Source organism: Mobula hypostoma, chromosome 13 (genome assembly GCF_963921235.1).
Source record: "Mobula hypostoma chromosome 13, sMobHyp1.1, whole genome shotgun sequence".
Lineage (NCBI taxonomy): Eukaryota > Metazoa > Chordata > Chondrichthyes > Myliobatiformes > Myliobatidae > Mobula > Mobula hypostoma.
The window spans coordinates 93,810,953-93,835,230 of NC_086109.1; the positions used below are offsets into that span (position 1 = coordinate 93,810,953).

Sequence of the window (24,278 nt, forward strand, 5' to 3'; positions counted from 1 at the left end):
ATTCAGGACCCTGTCACAGAAGAAACTGAGGGAGGTAGAGTTAATGATCCGAGAATGTGGGATGTGAAAGAGGTGATTGGTTCAGGAGTCTGACTGCAGCAGGGAAGTGAGTCTGGCAGAGCAGACTCGATGGGCTGATTAGCCTAATTCTGCTCCTATGCTTTATTCTTATGGTCTAGGCTTTCACGCTCCTGTATCTTCTCCCAGAAGGTCGGGAAGAGTAAAAGGAATGGCCAAGATATAATCCCTTTGGAACAGAGATAAGGAGGAATTTCTTTAGCCAGAGGGTGGGGAATCTGTGGAATTCATTGCCACAGGCAGCTGTGGAGGCCAAGTCATTGGGTATATTTAAAGTGGAGGTTGATACGATCTTGATTAGTCAGGGTGTCAAAGTTTACAGGGAGAAGGCAAGAAAATCGGGTTGAGAGGGATAATAAGTCAGCCATGAGAAAATGGCAGAGCAGACTCAATGGGCAGAACAGTCTAATTCTGTTCCTATCTCTCATGATGTTATGGCAGAGAGTCACACAGTGTGGCTTGGATAGTGAAAGATATTTACTGGATGGGGTTGGGCATTGGCAAAAAGCCCAAATCACTTGAATTTTATATCCATTTTGAGTTGCGAATTGTTGCTTGAAGTGAGATAATTCCCTCTCTCTCTTCCAAACAGAATGTCTGCAACACCCTGTGGTGCACCGTGGGAAACACTTGCCATTCCAAGCTCGACGCTGCCGTGGACGGTACGAAGTGTGGGGACAACAAGGTACGGGTTGATCCAGTTCTTCATCATGCATTGATTACAAAGTTCTAAGTAAATTTATTATCAAAGTATACATGTGGCACCATATACAACCCTGAGATTCATTTTCATTCAGAGATACTTAATAAATCCATGATCAAATAATAACCATAACAGAATCAATGAAAGACCGCACCAACTTAGGCGTTCCACCAGAGTACAAAAGAGAGCAAGCTGTACAAATACAAAAAAAAATAAATAAGCAATAAAGCTGGAAAGCATGAGATGAAGAGTCCTTGAAAGTGAGTCCATTGGTTGTGGGAACAGTTCAGAGTTGGGGTGAGTGGAGTTATCCCCTGTGGTTCAGGGGTCTGATGGTTGAAGGGCAATTACTGTCTTGAACCTAGTGACGTGAAACCTGAGGTTCTTGTACCTTCTTCCTGATGGCAGTAGCAAGAAGAGAGCATGGCCTGGATGGTGGGGGTCTCTGACGATGGATTTTGCTTTCCTGTGACAGTGCTTTGTGTCGATGTGCTCCATGGTGGGGAGGGCTATGATGGTCAAATTAATGATCTTTGCAGGAGGCCCACTCCTAGGGTGAGTAGTAACAGTACTGAATTTCCTCCATTTGTAGACAACTTCTCTTACTGTGGACTGATGAACACTCAAGTCTTCAGAAATACCGTGGTAGGCTTTTCCAGCTTCATGCATCTCTACAATCCTTCCTCTAAGGTCCTCTGAAAATTGTTTTGAATGAGGCATGGTGCACTTAAAAAGATCTTTCTTTAGAAGAGCAGGCTCTGTCATTAACCTGCCTTTCTGTGTCTTTTTTATATGGGCTAGGGCACCTCTACAACCCACACCTCCAGTCTGATCTCATTGACTGGAACACCCGACTCCAAATAGCTTTTGTAGCAGGCATCGCCCCATGGGTTCACATATTCTTCCCAGCAAATACATGTAATATTGGATCACCTTTCCCAATAAATAAATGAACAAGGAGAATGTTTTTGTGCTATTTATTTAATTGGGTTCTCTTTATCTAGTTTTAGGACTTGCGTGAAGATCTGATCACATTTTAATTCATATTTTTGCAGAAATAAGAGAAAAGTCTGCAGGGTTCACAAACTTTCTAGCACCACTGTATGGAGGGAAATAAGCATTCGATGGTTCAGGCCGAGGTCCTTCACCAGGAATCCTGACGATGAGTTCTGATAAAAGATCTCGGCCCAAAAGATCTCCCTCCATAGACGCTGCCTGACCTGCTGAGTTCCTCCAGCGTTTTGTGCCCCTTTGTTTTTTTACTTCGAGAGACAGCACAGTGACAGATCCTTCCAACCCAATGAGGCAGCATTGGCTAATTGCAGCCACGTGACCGACTACCCTACCAACCTGCCCATCTTTGGAGTGTGGGAGGAAACCAGAGCACCCAGGGAAAACCCACACGGTCACTGTTAGAACGTACAAACTCCTTACAGACAGCGACAGGAATTGAACTGGGGTTGCTGGTGCTGTAAGAGCATCATGCTGTCAACTATCTCTCCATGTTGCCCCCTTCTTACTGACTTCAATCTTGGGCTACGTCCACACTAGACCGGATAATTTTGAAAACGCCAGTTTCGAGTAAAAACGACAGGCGTCCACACTAGGTGTTTTTCAAAATATCTCTGTCCACACTAAAACAGATATTTGGGCGAATTTCCTCCTACTGGGCATGCACAGACATATCTACAAAAAACAAGCAAAGAGGAAATGGTATAATATTTATGTTTCCGCGGCAGCGTTGTGCTATTTCCATTGGTCAAAAACTAGAATACCTACAACAACAGAGAAAGAAAAGTTTCAAAAATGTCTTTGAGGAATACAAAGAAAACCTCCGCTGGAGAAAGCAGACCGGACTTCCTCGTTTAGACAGACAATGAAGTCGAGCTGTTTCTGCGAGTTACAAACGACTACAAAGTCAGCAAAGCAGTGGAGATGTTTAATTCCAAACAAGCTATTAACGAAGGCAATAAAGTAAACAACACACGCATGAAGCTGTCCTCTACACAAGTTCAACATTATCAACAATTACAAAAGGTTAAATGGTCAACTCAACAAAGACTACCAATCCCACATCAAACCCAAACCTATTAGGAGCAGAAGAGTGCACTCAACTCAATTTGAAATACTAACTACCAAGTCAGATGTGTACAGCAATTCATTTTTCCCCCACACAATTAAAGCATGGAATAATCTTAATCCTAACACAATCATACAATCAAACCCAATTAAATTTAAGGCAGCTTTTCTTCTTCAAAAATCTCCTTCTTAAGCCCACCCTTCGCCACCTCCAGTTTAAATTCTATGTGGAATATTTTGGAGGATCAAGAACCAAGAACCAAGAGAGTGGAATCTTCTGCCTCCAGACCTGCACAGTATTTCTGACATTAATATTTTTAAAGATAGATTCAATCAAATCAATTTAGGGGATCTAGTCAAAAAAGCTCACTTTACAATTTAACTCTCACGCCGTTCACACTGACTGTACGTTATAACAGCGGTGGTCAGTCAGTGACAGTGCTGGCTTGGAGACCACAGGGTACAGGGGATCGAGGGTATGACCACCGCAGACTGGGAGACTGGAGGGTACGGGCAGATGAGCAGAAGATGCAAACAGAGAAACCGAGGGGACCAGTTTGAAAGCCACCTCCAGTTTAAATTCCATGTGGAATATTTTGGAGAATCAAGAACCAAGAACAGCCGTCCGGCAGTGCTTGCACAGTCCCAAGCAGGAGCAGAAGAAGCATTGTGGTTGTGGTGTTTTACCCTGTCCACACTACAACGCAAAACAATTGTTTTCAAATTTACACACTCTGGGGAGTATTTTCGAAAATCTCCATTTTCGGTAGATGAAAACGCCGTTTCTGTGTGGACGGAAGGTCAAACGAAGAGAAAAAGCTTCGTTTTCAAAATTATCCGGCGTAGTGTGGATGTAGCCTTGGATACTTTGGACAACTGAGCTTCCCCAGTGCCCTGGGGTAAGGAATTCCAAGATTTCACAGCCCGCTGCTTTTCTTGATTCCCAAGCCTGAGCAAGGAACCTCTCGGCATCCATCCTTGTGAAGCCTCCTGACAATGCGAAGAATTAGTGATTCTTCTGATCACTAATGAATATGGAAGTCCTCACTGTTCATTCACTCCCTTTGAGAAGAAAGGAAAAGAACATCATCTGTTTTTATCGTTTTTTTTCACGACCCCAGGATGTCTCGGTCCACTATACAACCAGAGAAGTATTGTTAAAACAGAAGAAAATCTGCTGGAGGAATTCAGAGGATCGAGTAGCATCTGTGGGAGGAAAGGAATTATCAACATTTCGGATCAAACCTCTGGATCACGGCTGATTTCACTCATGACTCCATCTCCTATAATTTCGTTAATGCAAGTGTTATTGGGACTGTGCCTACCGAAGTGCTTTAGCATGTTTTAAAGCAGAAGAGACTCTGTAAGGAGTTCGTACGTTCTTCCCCGTGACCACGTGGGTTTCCTCCAGGTGCTCCTGTTTCTTCCCACAGTCCAAAGGCATACAGCTTCGGCTTAGTAAGTTGTGGGCTCTCAAAGACCAGACAACACAGCCTCAGAACAGAGGGGCGTCCTTTTAGGATGGAGATGCGGAAGGATTTCTTTAGCCAGAGATGGTGAATCTGTGGAATTTGTTGCCACAGGCGGCTGTGAAGGCCAAGTCATTGGGTGTATTTAAGGCAGAGGTTGATAGATTCTTGATTGGTCAGGGCATGAAGGGATCCAGAGAGAAGGCAGGGGATTGGGACTGAGAGGGAAAATGGATAAATCATGATGAAATTGCAGAGCAGTCTCGATGGGCCAAATGGCCTAATTCTGCTCCTATATTTTGTGGTTTTGTGGTCTGTGTTGGCGCCAGAAGCGTGGTGACACTTTGCAGGCTGCTCCTAACACATCATCGGACTACATTGATGCAAACGATACATTTCACTGTATGTTTTGATGTTTCAATATACATGTGACAAATAAAACTAATACTTTTATCATCATGTTGTTGATGTATCATCAGAACAGGAGTCTGAAATTCCAATAATTTATTTGGAGATCCAGCAAAGTAACAAGCTCTTCCAGCCAATGGACCCAAACCATAAGACCATAGACAGTGAACAAGAATTTCACCATTCGGCCCATCAAGGCTGTTCTACCATTCCATCATGGCTGAATTGTTTTCCCTCTCAACCTCATTCTTTTGCCTTCTTGTAATCTTTGATGCCCTTACTAATCAAGAACGTATCAACCTCTGCTTCAAATATACCCAATGACTTGGCCATGCCAAATTACACACGTGATTTGAACTTTTAGCCCGGTACATATTTGCACTGTGGGAGGAAACAGGAGCACCCAGAGGAAACCCATGCGATCACGGGGAGAACGTATGAACTCCTTACAGCCAGCGGTGGGAATTGAAGCTGGGTTGCTGGTGCCATGATAGCGTTACATCACGATAACAGGCCCTTCCAGCCCAATGAGCCCACTCCTCCCAGTTACACCCACGTGACCAATTAACCTACTAACCTGTATGTCTTTGGAATGTGGGAGGAAACCAGAGCACCCAGGGGAAACCCACATGGTCACGGGGAGAACGTACAAACTCCTTAACAGACAGCGACAGGAATGGAACCCAGGTTGCCTGTACTGCAGTCACATCATGCTAAGCTGAAGAAATTTGGCCTGTCCCCTAAAACCCTCATTAATTTTTAATAGATGCACCGTAGAAAACATTCTTCTAGGGTGCATCTCAACCTGGTATGGAAGTTGTCCTGTCCAAGACCGGAAGAAGCTGCAGAAGATTGTGAACGCGGCCCAGCACGTCACACAAACCAATCTTCCGTCCTTGGACTCACTTTACACCGCACGCTGTCGGAGCAGTGCTGCCAGGATAATCAAGGACAGACCCACCCAGCCAACACACTTTTCGTCCCTCTTCCCTCCGGGAGAAGGCTCAGGAGCTTGAACACTTGTACAGCTAGATTTGGGAACAGCTTCTTTCTAACTGTGATAAGACTGCTGAACGGATCCTGACCCGGATCTGGGCCATACCCTCCAAATATCTGGACCTGCCTCTCAGTTTTTTTGCACTACCTTACTTTACATTTTTCTATTTTCTATTTATGATTTATAATTTAAATTTTTAGTATTACTATCGATTTGTACTCCAGGGAGCATGAAGCGCAGAATCAAGTATCGCTGTGATGATTGTACGCTGTAGTATCAATTGTTTAGCGACAATGAAGTATAAACCCTATACTGCCATGCCACATCTCCGCATTTCCTGACCTCAGCCTTGGATATTTTGAACAACTGAGCTTCCCCAATGCCCTGGGTGTGAAGAATTCCAAGAATTCACAGCCGTTTGCTTTTCTTGCTAGCTTTCAGTTCTTGACTCCCAAGCCAGAGCAAGAAGCCACTCGGCATCCTTCCTATTTAACTGTAGCCTTATTAAGGGACCCCCAGGTGAGCCTACTAACTCATACACCTTTGGAATCTGGAGCGCCCAGAGAAACGCCACGCGGTTATGGGAGCAACGTCCAAACTCCTTCCAGACAGTGGCCGGGTTTTAACCTGGGTCTGGGTTGTGTCACCGCCATAGTGCTATGTGCTGTGCTGAGACTCTTCCATGTCAGATCTCCCATTTTAACTCTTGCTATCCTCTTGCAGCGGTGTTTCAGTGGACAGTGTGTACCCACGCTCCAGCATCCTCAGACTACAGACGGAAAGTGGGGAGCATGGAGCTCCTGGTCATCTTGCAGCCGAACCTGTGGAGCAGGAACACAAAGCGCAGAGAGACACTGCAACAATCCCACGTAAGACCTTGATTACTCAGCTCGTATCAACCTAACAGTGGTGTTCAGATACATGAATGGTGGGCTGAGGGACTTGAGGTATTGTGTTTCTTTTTATTATCGTAGTCTTTATCTCATTGTGTTTTTTGTGCTGCATCGGATCTGGAGTAACAATTAGTTCATTCTCCTTTGCACTTGTGTACTGGAAAAGATGTTAAACGATCTTCAATCTTACATCAAAGTCAATTTATTATCAAAGTATGGAAATGTTACCATGTATGAGGCTGATGAGGTTATCATATATGAGTTTATATATGAGGCCTTTCTCCATTCTTTCTGGCAAAGTGGATCACTGCACACTTACAGATGTTCAAAACATTTACTGCTATTTCAGTTTGCAAAAGGGAAGATGTCTCAGAGGCAATATTTGTGCAGAAGGACAAAAAGAAAGCTACTTCTTCCTCTTGGATATTTATATGTTACCATGTAGCACCTAGAGATTCGTCTTGCAAGCATTTTCAGAAAAGTAAAGAAATACAGTAGAATTTATGAAAAGAGATACATTAAAAAGTAACAACCACTGCAAAAGAAGACAAATTGTGCAAATAAATAAATTAATTTATTTATTGATGGATTAATTGATTAATTTATTGAGATACAGCTCAGAACAGGCCCTTCTGGCCCTTCAAGCTGCCTTGCCCAGCAATCCCCAGTTTAACCCTAGCCTAATAACAGGACTATTTACCATGACTAATTAACCCACCAACTGGTACGTCTTTGGACTGTGGGAGGAAACCAGAGCACCCAGTGGAAACCTATGCAGTCACGGGGAGAACGTATAAACTCCTTACAGACAGCAGCAGGAGTTGAACCAGGGTTGCCTGTATTGTAAAGCGTTGTGCTATACTACCTCTTGGGCCCCTCAGCACATGAGAACGCGAGCTTTAATCACAAACAGAAGAAAATCTGCAGATGCTGGCAATCCAAGCAACACACACAAAATGCTAGAGGAACTCAGCAGGCCAGTCCTGCCGGAGGGTCTCGGGCCGAAACGTCGACTGTACTTTTTTCCATAGACGCTGCCTGGCCTGCTGAGTTCCTCCAGCGTTTTGTGTGTGTAACATGAGTTTTAAGATGTCATTGAATTGAGTCTAAGTTTGGAGACTCAAATCAGTTTGGAATTGTGAGTGAAGTTATCCACGCCAGTTGATAAAGTGCCTGTACTGTGCTGTAGTGTTCTGTGTTCTAACCTCCTCTCTTTATTTTGACTTTGCTGAGCTCTGAGGCTTTCCCGATCTTTAGGCTTATTGCTTAACTTGGCAATATGATGGGTGTTTTCCACTGAAGCAACGCCAAATTGACTTTTCTTGACAGCTGTTGCTGGAACACGTTTCCTGTTTTGATTTCTTTGCTTGAGAGGGATATGTTCTACTCTTCCAGTGAAAATGGTTTTATGTAATGCAGGAGAATGCAGAGAAAATCAGAGTACCTGGAGGAAATCCACGTAGTTGTGGGGGGAAGTACGGTACTGTGCAAAGGTCTAAGGCATGTGTGTATATATATATATAGCTACAGTGTCTAAGACTTTTGTACAGTACCGTATTTGTCAACGTGGAGCGGAGAGCGAGTTTGTAAATCTGGCGGGAGCAGAGAATGTTGGGAATGACGAGGGTGGAGCAACATGGGAGGGGTGTGTGACAGGTGGCAGAGTAGGAGTGCCAGGGACAGGGGTTGGTGTGGGTGCAGATACACCCAGCCCTGAGAGACCGGTCAAGATCATTTAATTTCAAATAATTGTTTTATTGATCATTACAAAATGTTTATTATTTCAATGGTTTCTTTTAATATCAGAGCATATATACAATATACAACCTGAAATTCTTGTTCTTCACAGACAAGCAACACACACAAAACAGAAGGGTGGCCCAAGGAATGAGTGACAGTAAAAATGTTAGAACCCCAGAGCGCCCCCAATACTCCCTCCCATGCACAAGCAGCAGCAAAGCATCGACCCTCCTCCTTCAGCATCAGCAACCTCCATCCACCAAGCATGCAATAGCAAAGACCCCCCAAAAAAGACCATGATCTGCAGTACAACAAAAACTAATCGTTCACCAGACAATTCAACATACAACAGGCTCTCTCTCTCTCCCCCTAATAGATGGGCATAGGGGTGTCACCCAGCGAGAGGGGAAACATAGACAAATCAACTCACTGATTTACGGTGTTAAAGTCTGCCATGTCACCTTTTCCAAGTTCTCGGACTTGAGAATTGGCCACAAACTCTCCCTGCCAGTGTGTGTGTGTGTGTGTGTGTGTGTGAGAGAGAGAGAGAGAAAATGAGACGATCCGAGTACAGAGCCACCGACAGTTGATCTGCTGCTCCCAGTGTTCCGTTTTGTCCTGCATTGCTTCAGTTGGTGGCACTGGCATAGAATCGGCTTGTTCCCAGGGCCACGAAGCCTCGGAATCCTAAAGACATGCTCGTTTTCTAGGCCGTACCCTTGGGATATTGAGGAATGGTCTGTCATTGAGCCCTTGGGTTGGGGAACCATCAGTGGAAAGAACAAAAGTTTGAGTACAGCTCTAGGTCAGGGTCCTCGACCTGGAAAGGAAAAAGAGAGACATTAAAGGTAGAAATAAGCTGTTTCCTCAGTTGAGCTCGAAGTCGTTATCTGGTGCCATCTTAGCTCCGCCCACTTATGTTGCATTGGTGTTCCCCTCTCCCTCCCCACTCCCTCCTCTTTCCTTCCCCTCTCCCTCCCCTGTACCCAACCATGATTCCCCTCTCCCTGCCCTTTCCCAACCATGATTCCCCACTCCTTCCCCTCTCCCTCCCCTTTTCCCATCCATGATTCCCCTCTCCCTGTCCCCTTCCCACTCTCAGTCCAGAATAGAGACCCAGATCAGAGTCAGGTTTATCATCAGACACATCATGCAATGGAATTTGTCACTTTTTGCGGCTGCAGTACAGTGCGATATATAAAATTACTACAGTACTGGGCAGAAACTTTACGCACCTTGTATGTGCCTGAGACTTTTGCAGAGTTCTGTACAAACTCCTCACACTGGCAGATAGATAGGTAGGTAATAGAAAACGGAGCCAAATGGTTAGGTAGTGTTCATGGGGTCATGGATAGTTCAGAAACCTGATGGTGGAGGGGAAGAAGCTGTTCTTAAAATGTTGAGTGTGTGCCTTCAGGCTCCTGTAAATCCACCTTGATGGTAGTAATGAGAAGGGGGCATGTCCTGGGTGATGGAAATCCTTCATGAAGGATGTCACCTTCTCGGGGAATTGTGTTTTGAAGATGCCTCAATGATGGAGTTGGTTGAGTCTAAAAACATCTCAGCCCCTTGTGATCCTGTTCTTTGGAGACTCCATACCAGGGAGTGATTCCATGCCCGAGACTTTTTCCCAGGGCGGAAATGGCTAATACAAGGGGACGTAAATTTAAGGTGATTGGAGGAAAGTGTAGGAGGGATGTTAGAGTTAGGATTTTTCACACAGCGATCGCTGCATGGAACTCGCTGCCAGGGGCGGTGGTAAAGGTGGATACATTAGGGACATCTAAGAAACTGAGATAGGCACATGGATGATAAGAAAATGGAAGGCTATGTGGGGGGGAAGGATTAGATTGAGTTTAGAGTGGTTTGATGTTCTATTTTCAATCAGAATGCTGTCCACCATACATTTATAGAAATATGTAAGAGCCCTTGGTGACATACCAAATCTCCTCAAACTCCGAAACAAGTAGAGTCTCCAGTGGGCGCGATTGCATCAGTATGTCGGGTCCTGGATTGTTCCTCTGAGGAGTTGGTGCCCAGGATCAGGAGTGTAGTTGAAGAAAACATCTCACCAGTGCCTCACGACTATTGTTTTGCTTCACAAGTATTACAGTCTCTAACACTGGACAAAACAGATGCTCACACTACCTATCCCTCAGATAAAGTACACGACCTCCCCTGACCATGCAGCTCTCCCTTGATGAATCAGTTCCCAATGCGAAGCTTTAGCTACAACTGTCTGGGAGTGCTCTGCACCGAGACCTGAAGGGTTAACCACATCTGTTCTGGTCATTAATAGAACGCCGAAATAAAACACAGATGTAAACCATCTGGGTGGTCGGTGGAAGGCAAGATGAAGGAGTGGGAGACAGTTCAGTGTGATCCTGAGGAAAATTAGTTTTGCATCTTGGCAGTGTGCAGTAAGTACAGTGTGGGCTGGAAGGTCATCGTCTTGTTGATAGATAATATCAGATTCAGGTTTATTATCACTGGCATATGTCATGAAGTTTGTTAATTCAGCGGCAGCAGTACAATGCAATACATAATAAATGAATTGCAGTAAGTATATTTATGTATATTAACTAATACAATTAAAAATAGTAGTGCAAAAAAAGGAGTAATTTTTAAAAAGTGAGATAGTGTTCATGGGATCAATGTCTATTTAGAAATGGGATGGCAGAGGGAGGAGCTGTTCCTGAATCACTGAGTCTGTGAATCTGACTTAATGTAATATATATACACACACACACACTTAATGTAATTTACAGCTTTTATTATTATGTATTGCAATGTGTTGCTGCTGCATAACAACAAATTTCACAACATATGCCAGTGATATTAAACCTGATTCTCATTCTGAATCAGATTCACAGACTCAGTGATTCAGGAACAGCTCCTCCCTCTGCCATCTGATTTCTAAATAGACATTGAACCCATGAACACTAACTCACTTCTTAAAAATCACTCCTTTTTTGCACTACTATTTTTAATTGAATTAGTTAATGTACATAAATATACTTACTGTAATTCATTTATTATGTATTGCATTGTACTGCAATACAATTGAATGTTCTATGATTCTAATGCGCAATGATTTGATTATTAATTTCATTTGTTTGGCACAGAAATTCAGATTTATTCTCATACGTTACTTACAAGAAGTATTCATCCCATCCCTTTGGAAGCTTTCATATTTTATTGTTTTACAACATTGAATCACAGTGGATTTAATTTGGCTTTTTTGACACTGATCAACAGCAAAAGACTTTCATGTCAAAGTGAGAACAGACTGCAACAAAGTGATCTAAATTAATTACAAATATAAAACACAAAATAATTGATTGCACAAGTATTCACCCCCTTTAAAGACACACCAAATCATCACAGGTGCAGCCAATTGGTTTTAGAAGTCACATACTTAATTAAATGGAGATCAGCTGTGAATACTTCTTATTGGCTCTGTAAGTACATTGAAACATACAGTGCAATGCGCCATTTTCATTAGCAACCAACACATAAAAAGATGTGGTGGGGGCAGCCCGCAACTGTCACCACACACTCCAGCGGGGGTGTCACATGCCCACTGTGCTCGGCAGAACAACACAGAACATACCAGGCAACAAATCAACAGCAGCAAAACAAGCCCCATTCCTCCCTCCCACCCCCTCACCCACAATCACATACAGTCCTCTAACCCCAGGATAGGGCATCTTTGGCCTCCAGCCTCCTGTGGACATAGTTTCACAGACACTGGGCCGTCGACTTCCCCAGCAGACTCGCAGAGACTCACAGACTCAAGGCTCCAGTGTTGTACGAGGGGCCAATTTCTGTGCTGTAATGTGCTGTGTTCCATGTAAATTGAGGTCCATTTTGGCTGGCTTGGCCTTGCATGATAAACGTCCATGATTTCTCAGCAGTCGCTGCTACTAAACCATGAATTAATACCCTGTGGACATCTCTCATTTTCAGGCCCAAGTACGGTGGCTCGTACTGCCTCGGGGAGAGGAAGAGGTTCAGGATATGCAACGTCAAAGCCTGTGTGTCAGAAACACCTTCCTTCCGTCACCTGCAGTGCAGTCAGTTTGACGCCCTGCCTTACAAGGGGAAGCTCCATAAATGGATTCCCGTTCTCAGCAGAAGTAAGTCCATATTTAGTTCCTTGTGTTCACTGTCACCCTTCATGTTTTACCAGCAATTAGCGTGACGCACAAACAGCTCGTGGCATCCCAGAGTTTGGAGTTCAATCCTGGCGCTGTCTGCGTGGAGTTTGTACGGTCACCCTGCAACCGCCTGGTTTCCTCTGGGTGCTTCTCTTTCCTCCCACAGTCCAAAGACATCCCAGTTAGTATGTTAATTGGTCAATGTAAATTAGGCCAGATGTTAAATGAGTGAATTGCGGAACATTGCAACTCGTCCGGCTGCAAGGCCTGTACTGTGCCGTGTCTCTAAATAAATCAATCCATAAATAAATAACTTTGCTCATTGATTTCAAGTTCAAGTCTATTGTCATTGTACACACATATACAGCTAAATGAAACCATGTTCCTCAGGCATCAAGATGCAAAACACAGTACATATATCATGTACAGCACATAAAATCATATTAACACAATAATATTAACAGATAATTAAAATTTTCCATAGCTGCACAAGTTAAAATAAAGTGCATATGAAACATTTAAACAGTATTCGTGCTACTGGCTCGGTCATAAATAATGTGAACTGGGTTGCAGCTTGCTGCTCAGGAGTCTCTCAGCCTTGGGGGAAGAAGCTGTTACCCGGCCTAACAGTCCGTGTTCTTGATTTTTGTTTTATTCATCACTCCTTGAAAGAGCCAACATCGACAAAGTGTGCCACATCCATGCCAGAACCACTGGACACAAAAACAATTACCTCCCCCAATTCATTAGACTGAACAACAGCTGCAGCCATTACCCCACATCACTACCACTACGTGCACATCAGCCTCTCCTCTCCACAGTCCCTCACCACCCCTTCAACCCCCATTCACTGTCACTTTACACTGTCACTCCACACCTCATACCGACACTGACACACTCCTCTCCACAATCCCTCATCACCCCCTTCATCCCCCCCATTCACTGTCACTTTACACTGACACTCCACACCTCATACCCACACTGACACACTCCTCTCCACAATCCCTCATCACCCCCTTCATCCCCCCCATTCACTGTCACTTTACACTGACACTCCACACCTCATACCCACACTGACGCAGTCTCTGTCCTATTGTGTTTTCATTTGCCCTGCTGCTACCGAGAAGCGTTTCTCTTGTCACTTTATCATTTCCTGTCAGTCACCTTGTGTACAGATACTCATGCACCAAGCATCAGTTTATGTACATACAATCTGTCTGTGTACTGTCTATAACGGAGCAGCACAGTAGCGTAGTGGTTAGCACAACGCTTTACAGAACCAATGACCTGGGTTCAATTCCCACCACTCTCTGTACGTTCTTCCCGTGACTGTGTGGGTTTCTTCCAGTTTCCTCCCATAGTCCAAGCACGAAACAGTCGGCTGGTTAATTGGTCGTTGTAAATTGTCCATGATTAGGCTCGGGTTAAATCAGGAATAGTTGGGCAGTGCAGCTTGAAGGGCCAGAATAACCTGTTCCACACTGTATCTCAATAAATAGATAGATAACCAATCTCTTATGTATCTACAGCCACCATCAACTCTTTCTTGTACATTGTGTTTTATTGGATTGCGTTTATATTTACATTTATTGCATTTTTATGCTTACTGTTTTTTATGCTGCAACAGATCCGAAGTAACAGTCCTTTTGTTCTCCTTTACACTTGTGTACTGAATAAGGACAATAAACAACCTCACATCTTGAATAGTTTCTCTTGAGCCTGACACTCGGATTCGGCTGATCTGAGATGCTAAAATTAGCCTGTTGCTAATTTCCTGTGACGCCCAGGTGGAAATTCTGGGGAAAGTTCAATTTTATTTTTGCTGGATGTTTTTTTTTCAGAAATCGGAGCGCTCAACTCTGCGGTGAAGTCCATGTCTGACCTCTCTGTGGCCTCAGTGGTACAGACTGGTGCCTGTGGGTAGGACCACAGGTTTTGTTTTCGAATCACAGAGTGGGTTATGCAGCAGGGAAACAGGGCCTACAGCCCAGCTTGCTCATACTGTCCAAGCTGTCCACTCGAGTTAGTCCCATTTACTCCTTGTTGGTCCTCAAGAAGGGGGCATCAGTTATTAAAGTCCCTCACCATCCCGCACCCATCTCTATGGAGCCTGTAAGCTCTCTCTGTGACTGAGTGGGTTTCCTCTAGGTGCTCTAGTTTCCTCCACATTCTCAAGTCCTACAAATCCGTAGGTTGGTTAGCCACATAGATATATTTGGGTGGCACAACTCTTTGGGCTGAAAGGGTCTGTTACTATGCAGTACCTCTAAATAACAAATAATCTTACTAAAGAAAGAAATTGCAGTAAGTTGAATGACTGGAGTTTACTTGACTTTTCCCATGGTGACTGTGCCTCCAGTTAACCCCTGTGAGCTACACTGCCGACCTCGAGATGGCTATTTCTCAGTGAAGATGTTGGATGCCGTGACTGACGGAACGCCATGCTTTGAGGGGAACACCAGCCGAGACATGTGCATCAATGGAATCTGCAAGGTACAGTTTAGTTTCAAGGCTAGGAGTGTAAAGTGTCCAGATGGAGCAACATACTGGGACCTCATTGGACAATAGAGTCATATGGGTGTAATGTATCCAAATACAGCAACATACTGGGACCTCATTGGATGATAGAGTCACATGGGTGTAATGTATCCATATGGAGGAACATGCTGTTCAAAGTTCAGTGTAAATTTATTATGAAAGTGTATGTGTGTATATATATATATATATACACACACACACAAACCCCATTTCCAGAAAAGTTGGGATATTTTCCAAAATGCAATAAAAACAAAAATCTGTGATATGTTAATTCACGTGAACCTTTATTTAACTGACAAAAGTACAAAGAAAAGATTTTCAATAGTTTTACTGACCAACTTAATTGTATTTTGTAAGTATACACAAATTTAGAATTTGATGGCTGCAACATACTCAACAAAAGTTGGGACAGAGTTAAAATAAGATTGAGAAGTGCACAGAATATTCAAGTAACACTGGTTTGGAAGACTCCACATTAAGCAGGCTAATTGGTAGCAGGTGAGGTATCATGACTGGGTATAAAAGTAGCGTCCATCAGAGGCTCAGTCTTTGCAAGCAAGGATGGGTCGTGGCTCACCCCTTTGTGCCAAAATTCGTGACAGAATTGTTAGTCAGTTCGAAAGGAACATTTCTCAATGCAAGATTGCAGAGAATTTAGGTCTTTCAACATCTACAGTACTTAATATTGTGAAAAGATTCAGAGAATTTAGAGATATCTCAGTGCGTAAAGGGCAAAGTTGGAAACCACTGTTGAATGCGCGTGATCTTCGAGCCCTCAGGTGGCACTGCCTAAGAAACCGTCATGCTACTGTGACAATTATAGCCACCTGGGCTCGGGAGTACTTCGGAAAACCATTGTCACTCAACACAGTCCGTCGCTGCATCCAGAAATGCAGCTTGAAACTGTATTACGCAAGGAGGAAGCCATACATCAACTCTATGCAGAAACGCCGGCGAGTTCTCTGGGCCCAAGCTCATCTCAGATGGACCAAAAGACTGTGGAACCGTGTGCTGTGGTCAAATGAGTCCACATTTCAGCTAGTTTTCGGAAAAAACGGGCGTCGAGTTCTCCATGCCAAAGATGAAAACGACCTTCCAGATTGTTATCAGCGAAAGGTGCAAAAGCCAGCATCTGTGATGGTAGGGGTGTGCATCAGTGCCCACGGCATGGGTGAGTTGCACGTATGTGAAGGTACCATTGACTCTGAGGCGTATATTAGGATCTTAGAGAGACATATGTTGCCATCAAGGCGACGTCTCTTCCCGGGACGTCCATGCTTATTTCAGCAGGACAATGCCAGACCACATTCTGCACGGGCTACAACAGCGTGGCTTTGTAGACACAGAGTGCATGTGCTTGACTGGCCTGCTGCCAGTTCAGATCTATCGCCTATTGAAAATGTATGGCACATCATGAAGAGGAGAATCAGACAACAGAGACCACAGACTGTTCAGCAGCTGAAGTCTTATATCAAGAAAGAATGGACAAAATTTCCAATTGCAAATCTGCTACAGTTGGTATCCTTAGTTCCAAAACGATTAAAAAGTGTTATTAAAAGGAAAGGTGATGTATCACAATGGTAAACATGCCTCTGTCCCAACTTTTGTTGAGTGTGTTGCAGCCATCAAATTCTAAGTTTCTGTATGTTTACAAAATACAATTAAGTCGGTCAGTAAAACTATTGAAAATCTTTTCTTTGTACTTTTATCAGTTAAATAAAAGTTCACGTGAATTAACATCACAGATTTTTGTTTTTATTGCATTTTGGAAAATATCCCAACTTTTCTGGAAATGGGGTTTGTATGTCAGCACATACAACCCTGAGATTCGTTTACTTGCAGGCATTCACAGTAAGTAGAAACACAATAGAATCAATGTAAAACCACATACAACAGAGACAGACAATCAACCAATGTGCAAAAGACAACAAACTGGCAAGTATAAAAGGAAAAGCTTAATAAATAAATAAATAAATAATTTGATAGCTAAGCAAGCAATAAATACTAAGAACATACATTACTGAGTCCTTAAAAGTGAGTCCATAGGTTGTGGGAACATTTCAGTGTTGGGTTGATTGAAGTTAACCCCACTGGTTCAGGAGCCTGATGATTGAGGGGTAATAACTGTCTCTGAACCTGATGGTGTGAGTCCTGAGGCTCCTGTGCCTCCGTTCTGATGGCAGCAGTGAGAAGAGAGCATGGCCTGGATGGTCGGGGTCGTTGATGATGGAGGCTGCTTTCCTGTGACAGTGCTCCTTGTAGATGTGCTCAATGGTGGGGAGGGATTTGCCTGTGATGGACTGGGCCCTATCCACTACTTTTTGTAGTTTCTCCTGTTTAAGGGCTTTGGTGTACTGAGAACTTATTGGACAGGAGAGTCACATGGTATACAACAACAATGGCACTGACTAGAACAGGTAATTGCCAGGAGCTGGCAGACTCTGTATGGATTAGAATTAACATTATATTCTGTCACACTCGATTTTGCATTTTGTTGCCCCCGGGTGGCGTGGGAACGTAGCTGTTGACATAACCCTATACTGTGCCAGTGACGCGGGTTCAATTCCAGCCGCTGTCCATAAGGAGTTTGTACATTCTCCCCGTGACTGCGTGGGTTTCCTCCGGGTGCTCCTGTTTCCTCCCACAGTCCAAAGACGTACAGGTTGTTGGTCACGTGGATGTAATTGGGCCAGAAGGACTTGTTGCTAAGCTGTATCTCGAAAGAAAATTACATTTTCTCTTGTACTATCTGTAAAGATGTGATGAATGAAGTATAGGGATGGCACACAAAACAAGGTTTTTCACCATACCGCTCTACATGTGACAATAATAAACCAGGTTCTCGGTTTAAAATGCATGAAACACTAATTATATCAAACAGCATCCACAGAGAGAGGAGTGGAGTCTGTGTTTCAGATCATATATTGGTTAATCCTTACTGTTACTAATAAACCACTGCCTCTTATTGAGGTAGATAAAGTCAAAGTAAATTTATTACCAAAGTACATGCAGTGCCTATAAAAAGTATTCACCCCCCCCCCCAGAAGTTTTCATGTTGTATTGTTTGACAACATTGAATCACTGTGGATTTAACTTGGCTTATTTTTGACACTAATTAACAGAAAAAGACTTTTGTGTCAAAGTGAAAACAGATCTCTATGAAGTGATTTAAATTAATTACAAATATAAAACACAAAATAATTGATTGCATAAGTATTCACCCCCTTTAATCTGACACACCAACTCATCACTGGTGCAGCCAGTTGGTTTTAGATGTCACATAATTAGTTAAATGGAGATCACCTGTGTGCAGTCAAGGTGTTTCAACTGACTGTAGTAAAAAATACACCTGTAGCTGGAAGGTCCAACTGCTGGTGAGTCAGTATTTTGGCAAAAACTACACCATGAAGACAAAAGAACACTCCAAGCAACTCTGTAAAAAAGTTATTGAAAAGCACAAGTCATGAGATGGATACAAGTTAATTTCCAAGTCACTGAATATCCCTTGAAGTCGAGTCAACTCAACCATCAAGAAATGGAAAGAATATGGCACAGCTGTAAATCTGCCTAGAGCAGGCCGTCCTCAAAAACTGTGACCATGCAAGAAGGGGACGAGTGAGGGAGGTCACCAAGAGACCTATGACAACTCTGGATGAGTTACAAGCTTCAGTGACTGAGATGGGATACACTGCGTATACAACAACTGTTGCCTGGTGCTTCACCAGCTATAGCTTTATGGGAGATTGGCAAAGAGAAAGCCATTGTTGAAAAAATAACTCACGTGAAATCTCAGCTCGAGTTTGCCAGAAGGCATGTGGGAGACTCTGAAGTCAGCTGGAATAAGGTTCTATTGTCTGATGAAACTAAAATTAAGCTTTTTGGCCATCAGACTAAATGCTATGTTTGGTGTAAGCCAAACACCACACACCATCAAAAACACACCATCCCTACCGTGAAGCATGGCGGTGGCTGCATCATGCTGTCAGGATGCTTCACTGCAGCAGGCCCTGGAAGGCTTGTGAATGTGGAGGGTAAAATGAATGCAGCAAAATACAGGGAAGTCCTGGAGGAAACCCTGATGCAGTCTGCAAGAGAACTGTGACCTGTGAGAAGATTTTTTTACCCCAGCAAGACAGTGACCCCAAGCATAAAGCCAAAGCTACACAGGAATGGCTTAAAAACAACAAAGTTAATGTCCTGGAGTGGCCAAGTCAGAGTCCAGACCTCAATCCAATTGAGAATTTGCAGCTGGACTTGAAAAAGGTTATTCAGTCACGATCCCTGTGAAATCTGACAGAGCTTGAGCAGTTTTGTAAAGAAGAATGGGTAAAAATTGCAGTGTCCAGGTGTGCAAAGCTGATAGAGACCTATTGACACAGACTCAAGGCTATAATTGCTGCCAAATGTGCAGCTACTAAATACTGACTTGAAAGGGGTGATACTTATGCAATCAATTATTTTGTGTTTTTTATTTGTAATTAATTTAGATCACTTTGTTGAAGTCTGTTTTCATTTTGACATGTAAGAGTCTTTTTCTGTTGATCTGTTTCCAAAAAAAGCAAAATTAAATCCACTGTGATTCAATGTTGTAAAACGATAAAACATGAAAAATGTGGGAAAGAAAACAAACTGTAGACAAATACAAAAAAAATCAATCAACCAATCAATCTGAGAACATGGGTCGTAAAATCCTTGAAATGAGCCATATGTTGTGGAATCAATTCAGTGTTGAGGTGAGTGAAGTTTTCTACACTGGTTCAAGAGCCTGATGGTTGAAGGACATTATCTGTTCCTGAACATGGTGGTGTGGGCCTTGAGGTTCTTGTACCTCCTTTCGATGGCAGCAGCAAGAGGAGAGCAGGTCCTGGATGGTGGGTTTCCTGATAATGGTTGCTACTGTCCCCTGTGTAGGTGTGCTCCAGTGTAGGGAGGAGGCAATGTTTGAAAGATTGAGGAGTTGGGATGATAGAATGTGGCACAGGGTTTTGAGGCCAGCATAGATCAGTTAAGGTACCTATCTTCTTGAGGTCTTACATAGAAACCTCATTAAAACTTATCAAATGTTAAAAGGCCTCAGCAGAGTGGATGTGGAGAGGATGTTTCCTATGGTAGGGGAGTCTAAGACCAGAGGACACATAGAGGGGTGTCCTTTTAGAACAGACGTGAGGAATTAAGACAGAAGTTGATAGATTCTTGATTGGTCAGGGAATAAAGGGATATGGGGAGAAGGCAGGAGATGGAAATGGAGCAGTCATGACAAAATGGCAGAGCAGACTCGAAAGGCCAAATGGCCTAATTCTGCTCCTATTTACTAGCAGTGCCTAAATGTATTTGTGAATGCTTTACACAGGGAGTTCTATTTGTATTCAGGTGCATCAGTAATGTGATAAATAGCTTATTTCTGGCGTTACAATATTAATCCTGATGGCTGGCAAGCACCCAGAATGATTGAAATGGTTTATGGCGTGCTATCAATTTGAATTATCAGCAGTGTGTTTCACTTGGACATTTTCTCTGGCAATCTGGGCAATGTCTTTCCTTTCATCTTCTAAATACAAGTCTATTTTCTTGTGGTGTTGGAGCAAGGCCAACAGGTTCAGTATAACTCAGAGACAGATGCCCCCAGAGTTGGCCTCAATTGAAGACAAAAGAAGAAAGGCTTGCCTTGGGTCCACACCACCCGGTAAGGAACAGTTATTACACTTCAACCATTTAAGTTCCTGAACCAACATGGACAACTTCACTCACTTCAACACTGAACTGCTTTCACAACCTGCAGATTCACTTACAAAGATTTTACAACTCGTGTTCTCAGCTTTCTTTCTTTCTCTGTCTCTCTCTCTCTATATATCCCTCTCTTTTTCTCTCTCCCCCCTCTCTCCTCCCCCTCTCCCTCTCATCTCTCTCTCCCCCCTCACCCTTCTCTCTCTCCCCCCCCCCCACCCTGGTCTCTCCTTTTTATTTCTTATTCTTTTGCATTTTGGGTGTTTGTCTGACTTTGTTTACCTGTAGATTTTTTCCATAGATTTTATTGTAGTTTCTTATGTTCCTGTAAATGCCTGCAGAATGATTCTTGAGCTAGGTATGGTGACATATATGTACTTCCATTATAAATTTACTTTGACCTTGTTGAACTTTCCGTAGCACCTTTCACAACCTCAGGAAGTTCCAGATTTCTTCATGGCCAATAAAGTTTTTATTGTGCCATCCCCGTAGCAGTTTGGAACGATGCCACCCTGTGCCCGGTGAATTCCCAGAAAAAGCAATGTCACAATGGCAACTGATGCTACAACTTCCAGACCCCGGAGTTAAAATCCGGCCTTTTGACTTGCTGAAGATTTGGGCTCTAAGACTTCTTTGAAAGCTTTACAATTAACAACTTGAAGAGTCTGTTATTGAATGCAGTGACTGTAGGGCTGGCATACTTGGGGACTCTGTGCTGAAGAGGTTGAAACCTGCTTTGATTTTTAGACGTGCAGATGAGATAATGCCAGCAGTTCCATGAGTCAGACCCCATTAACAGGACGCTGTTGGCCTGAAGATTGACTCTGTTGTGCACATTCATAGATCAGATGCACGAGCCAAAATTCAGACAGATAATTACCCCTCTCTGCAGCCTGCAGCCTGCTCGGATGAGAAAGCTCGTTCATGCTATTTTATTCCAAATGAAGCGATGCTTTGACATAAACTGGGTTAAGCTTTACAAAGTGAATCTTTGTTTAATGGGACAAAGACAATCAAAACAGAGGCTGAATGCAGCAGCTGGATTGGAAACACATTCCTGCCTTGTTATGACACCTTCTCAGTTAGATAAATGACTCTTTTACTCAATCCTGTGTTGACAGATGTCCAATATATCCTCAGTATAGTGAACCACAGACACCCAGCACACTAGCTTAACACCACTGCTCACAGCAGAACCCAGTAACATTTCAAAATTCATGATTATTTAATGTAATTTTCAGTGTAGAAATGTAAAGGAGAATACAATAACTGTTACTCTGGATCTGATGCAGTACAAGAAACACGAGATAAAGAAAACTAATAGAAAAACACAATAAATAGTCATGTGCACGTCTTAGGTGTATGTGTATATATATATATATATATGTATGTGTATATGTGTGTGTGTATATATATATATATATATACACACATGTATCTATCTTGCTTTAGACTTTTGTGCAGTATTTGTCAATGTGGAGCAGAGAAACCAAATTTCCCTCGGGATTAATAAAGTATATCTATCTATCTATCTAGAGCGAGTTTGTAACTCTGGCAGGAGCAGAGGATGGTGAGGGTGGGGCATCGCAGGAGGGGTGTGGGTCAGGTGGCAGAGAAGTACCAGGACAGGGGAGTGGCACAAATGCAGACACACCCAGCCCTGAGACACCAGGCAAGGTCATTTGATCCCAAACAATTGTTTTATTGATCATTACAGAATGTCTCTCTGGTGCTTCCCACTCCCTCCCCTCTCCCTTCCCCTTTTCCCAACCATGATTCCCCTCTCCCTGCCTCCTTCCCACTCTCAGTCCACAATAGAGACCCAGATCAGAATCAGGTTTATCTTCACTCACATATGTCATGAATTCTTTTTTTTGTGACAGCAGTGCAGTGCAATACATAAAATTGCTACAGAACTGTGCAAACGTCTATTTATCTGTACTTTTGCACATTACTGTGTAATTACATTAGAATCTTTGAACCTTTGAAGGTAGTTTATATACATCTATTGTATGTGCTTAATGTGACAATCGGCACAGGAGTGTCTGTACATAAGGTGACTGACAGGAAATGATAAAGTAGTGGTGGTGGGAGGTTTATCTTGAAAACACTCAGAGCCTCAAGATAACAACGAGACAAAGAAACCCTTACTTGTTTCTCCGAAGGGAAAGAAGTAAAGTCACTTAGCCATTTGATAAGATTGGATTTCTACCCTTTATCTGCTTTGCCACCAGATCCACTTATCCCTCAATTATCCTGGTGCCCAGCAACTTAATCAATATTAGCCCTGAATAAATGTTAGCCATTGAGAATTCCAGAGGCTCAGAATGAAGTCATTTCTCCTCATCTCGTTCCCAGGGGCCAAATCCTGTTCCTTAAATTATAGAACATGGAAAACACATTGCTCTCTTGGTGTGACAACCTTCTCTGTTAGACCAGTGACCCTTTGCTCAGTCCTGTGTCCAATAAATCTTCAGTATAGTGAGCCATATTTTTGTAAACACCTTCCACACTGCTGTTCATATTTTGTCAAAAACTCGGCTTCATTTATTTCATTTGCACAGTATCATTTCATTTGCTAACCAATGAACCCTGAAGGGAGGCATTAAGAGGAAGGACTTTGTCCTTGACACAAGAGATTTTGCAGATGTTGGACGGTAGTGTAGTGGTCAGCACAATGCTTTACAGTAGAGGAGGCCCAGGTTCAATTCCTGCTGCTGCAAACTGTAAGGAGTTTATACGTTCTCCCCTGACCTCGTGGGTTTCCTCTGGGTGCTCCGGTTTCCACCCACAGTCCAAAGACGTACCAGTTGGTGGGTTAGTTGTCATTATAAATTGCCCCATGATTAGGCTGGGATTAAATCAGGGGGTTGCTGGGTGGTGTGGCTGAAAGGGCCGGAAGGGACTGTTCCTGCTGTATCTCAATAAGAAATAAATAAAAATAAAAACTGCAGGTCCGGGAGCATCTATGGAAATAAATAAACAGTTGATGCTTCGGGAAGAGACCCTTCTTCAGGACTCATTAGGTCCTGATGAGCAAGTCCTGGGTGAAGCCCAGAGTTGGAGACCTGATGTCTGTGTGTCTGAAAATCCGGGACAAGTACTGGAGGCCCATCTCTGTGTGAGTGAGTGAGTGGGTGGGTGGGTGGGTGGGTGGGAAAGAGGATTGTTCTCCTCTTGTCGCATTATATTGTTTTGTTGTTTCTGTTTGGGTTCTTCTGATGAACATTGTGGGTGTGGGAATGTGCTGCGACACCTATGGACTGCCCACAGCACTTTCGTCCTTTCGCCCCCTGACAGAACACAGCGAGCAGTACAGGCTCCCACGTACCCGTAACTTCTGCAGTCAGGGAAACCACACCCCCTCAAGGGAAGTAAAAAAAACACTACTCCTCTTTGAGGGATCAGCAGTGGAAAGAGTGAGTAGTTTCAAGTTCCTGGGTGTCAACATCTCTCAGGATCTATCCTTCACCCCAACATATTGTTGCA

At 43.3% G+C, this 24,278-nt stretch overlaps 1 protein-coding gene across 3 annotated transcripts in view; it reads left to right on the top strand.

The window, feature by feature from the left end:
* The window catches only part of LOC134355789 (A disintegrin and metalloproteinase with thrombospondin motifs 7), a 203,747-nt gene that overhangs the window by 85,778 nt on the left and 93,691 nt on the right, over positions 1 to 24,278 (top strand). For all 3 annotated transcript variants that reach the window (XR_010020204.1, XM_063066203.1, XM_063066204.1), the window contains 4 exons: positions 671 to 763; positions 6,458 to 6,603; positions 12,337 to 12,506; positions 14,887 to 15,020. Coding sequence is in view for 2 of the 3 variants with exons in the window: in XM_063066203.1 (XP_062922273.1) it covers positions 671 to 763; positions 6,458 to 6,603; positions 12,337 to 12,506; positions 14,887 to 15,020 (543 nt within the window). In the remaining variant the exon portion in view is untranslated. The remainder of the gene's footprint in view (positions 1 to 670; positions 764 to 6,457; positions 6,604 to 12,336; positions 12,507 to 14,886; positions 15,021 to 24,278) is intronic.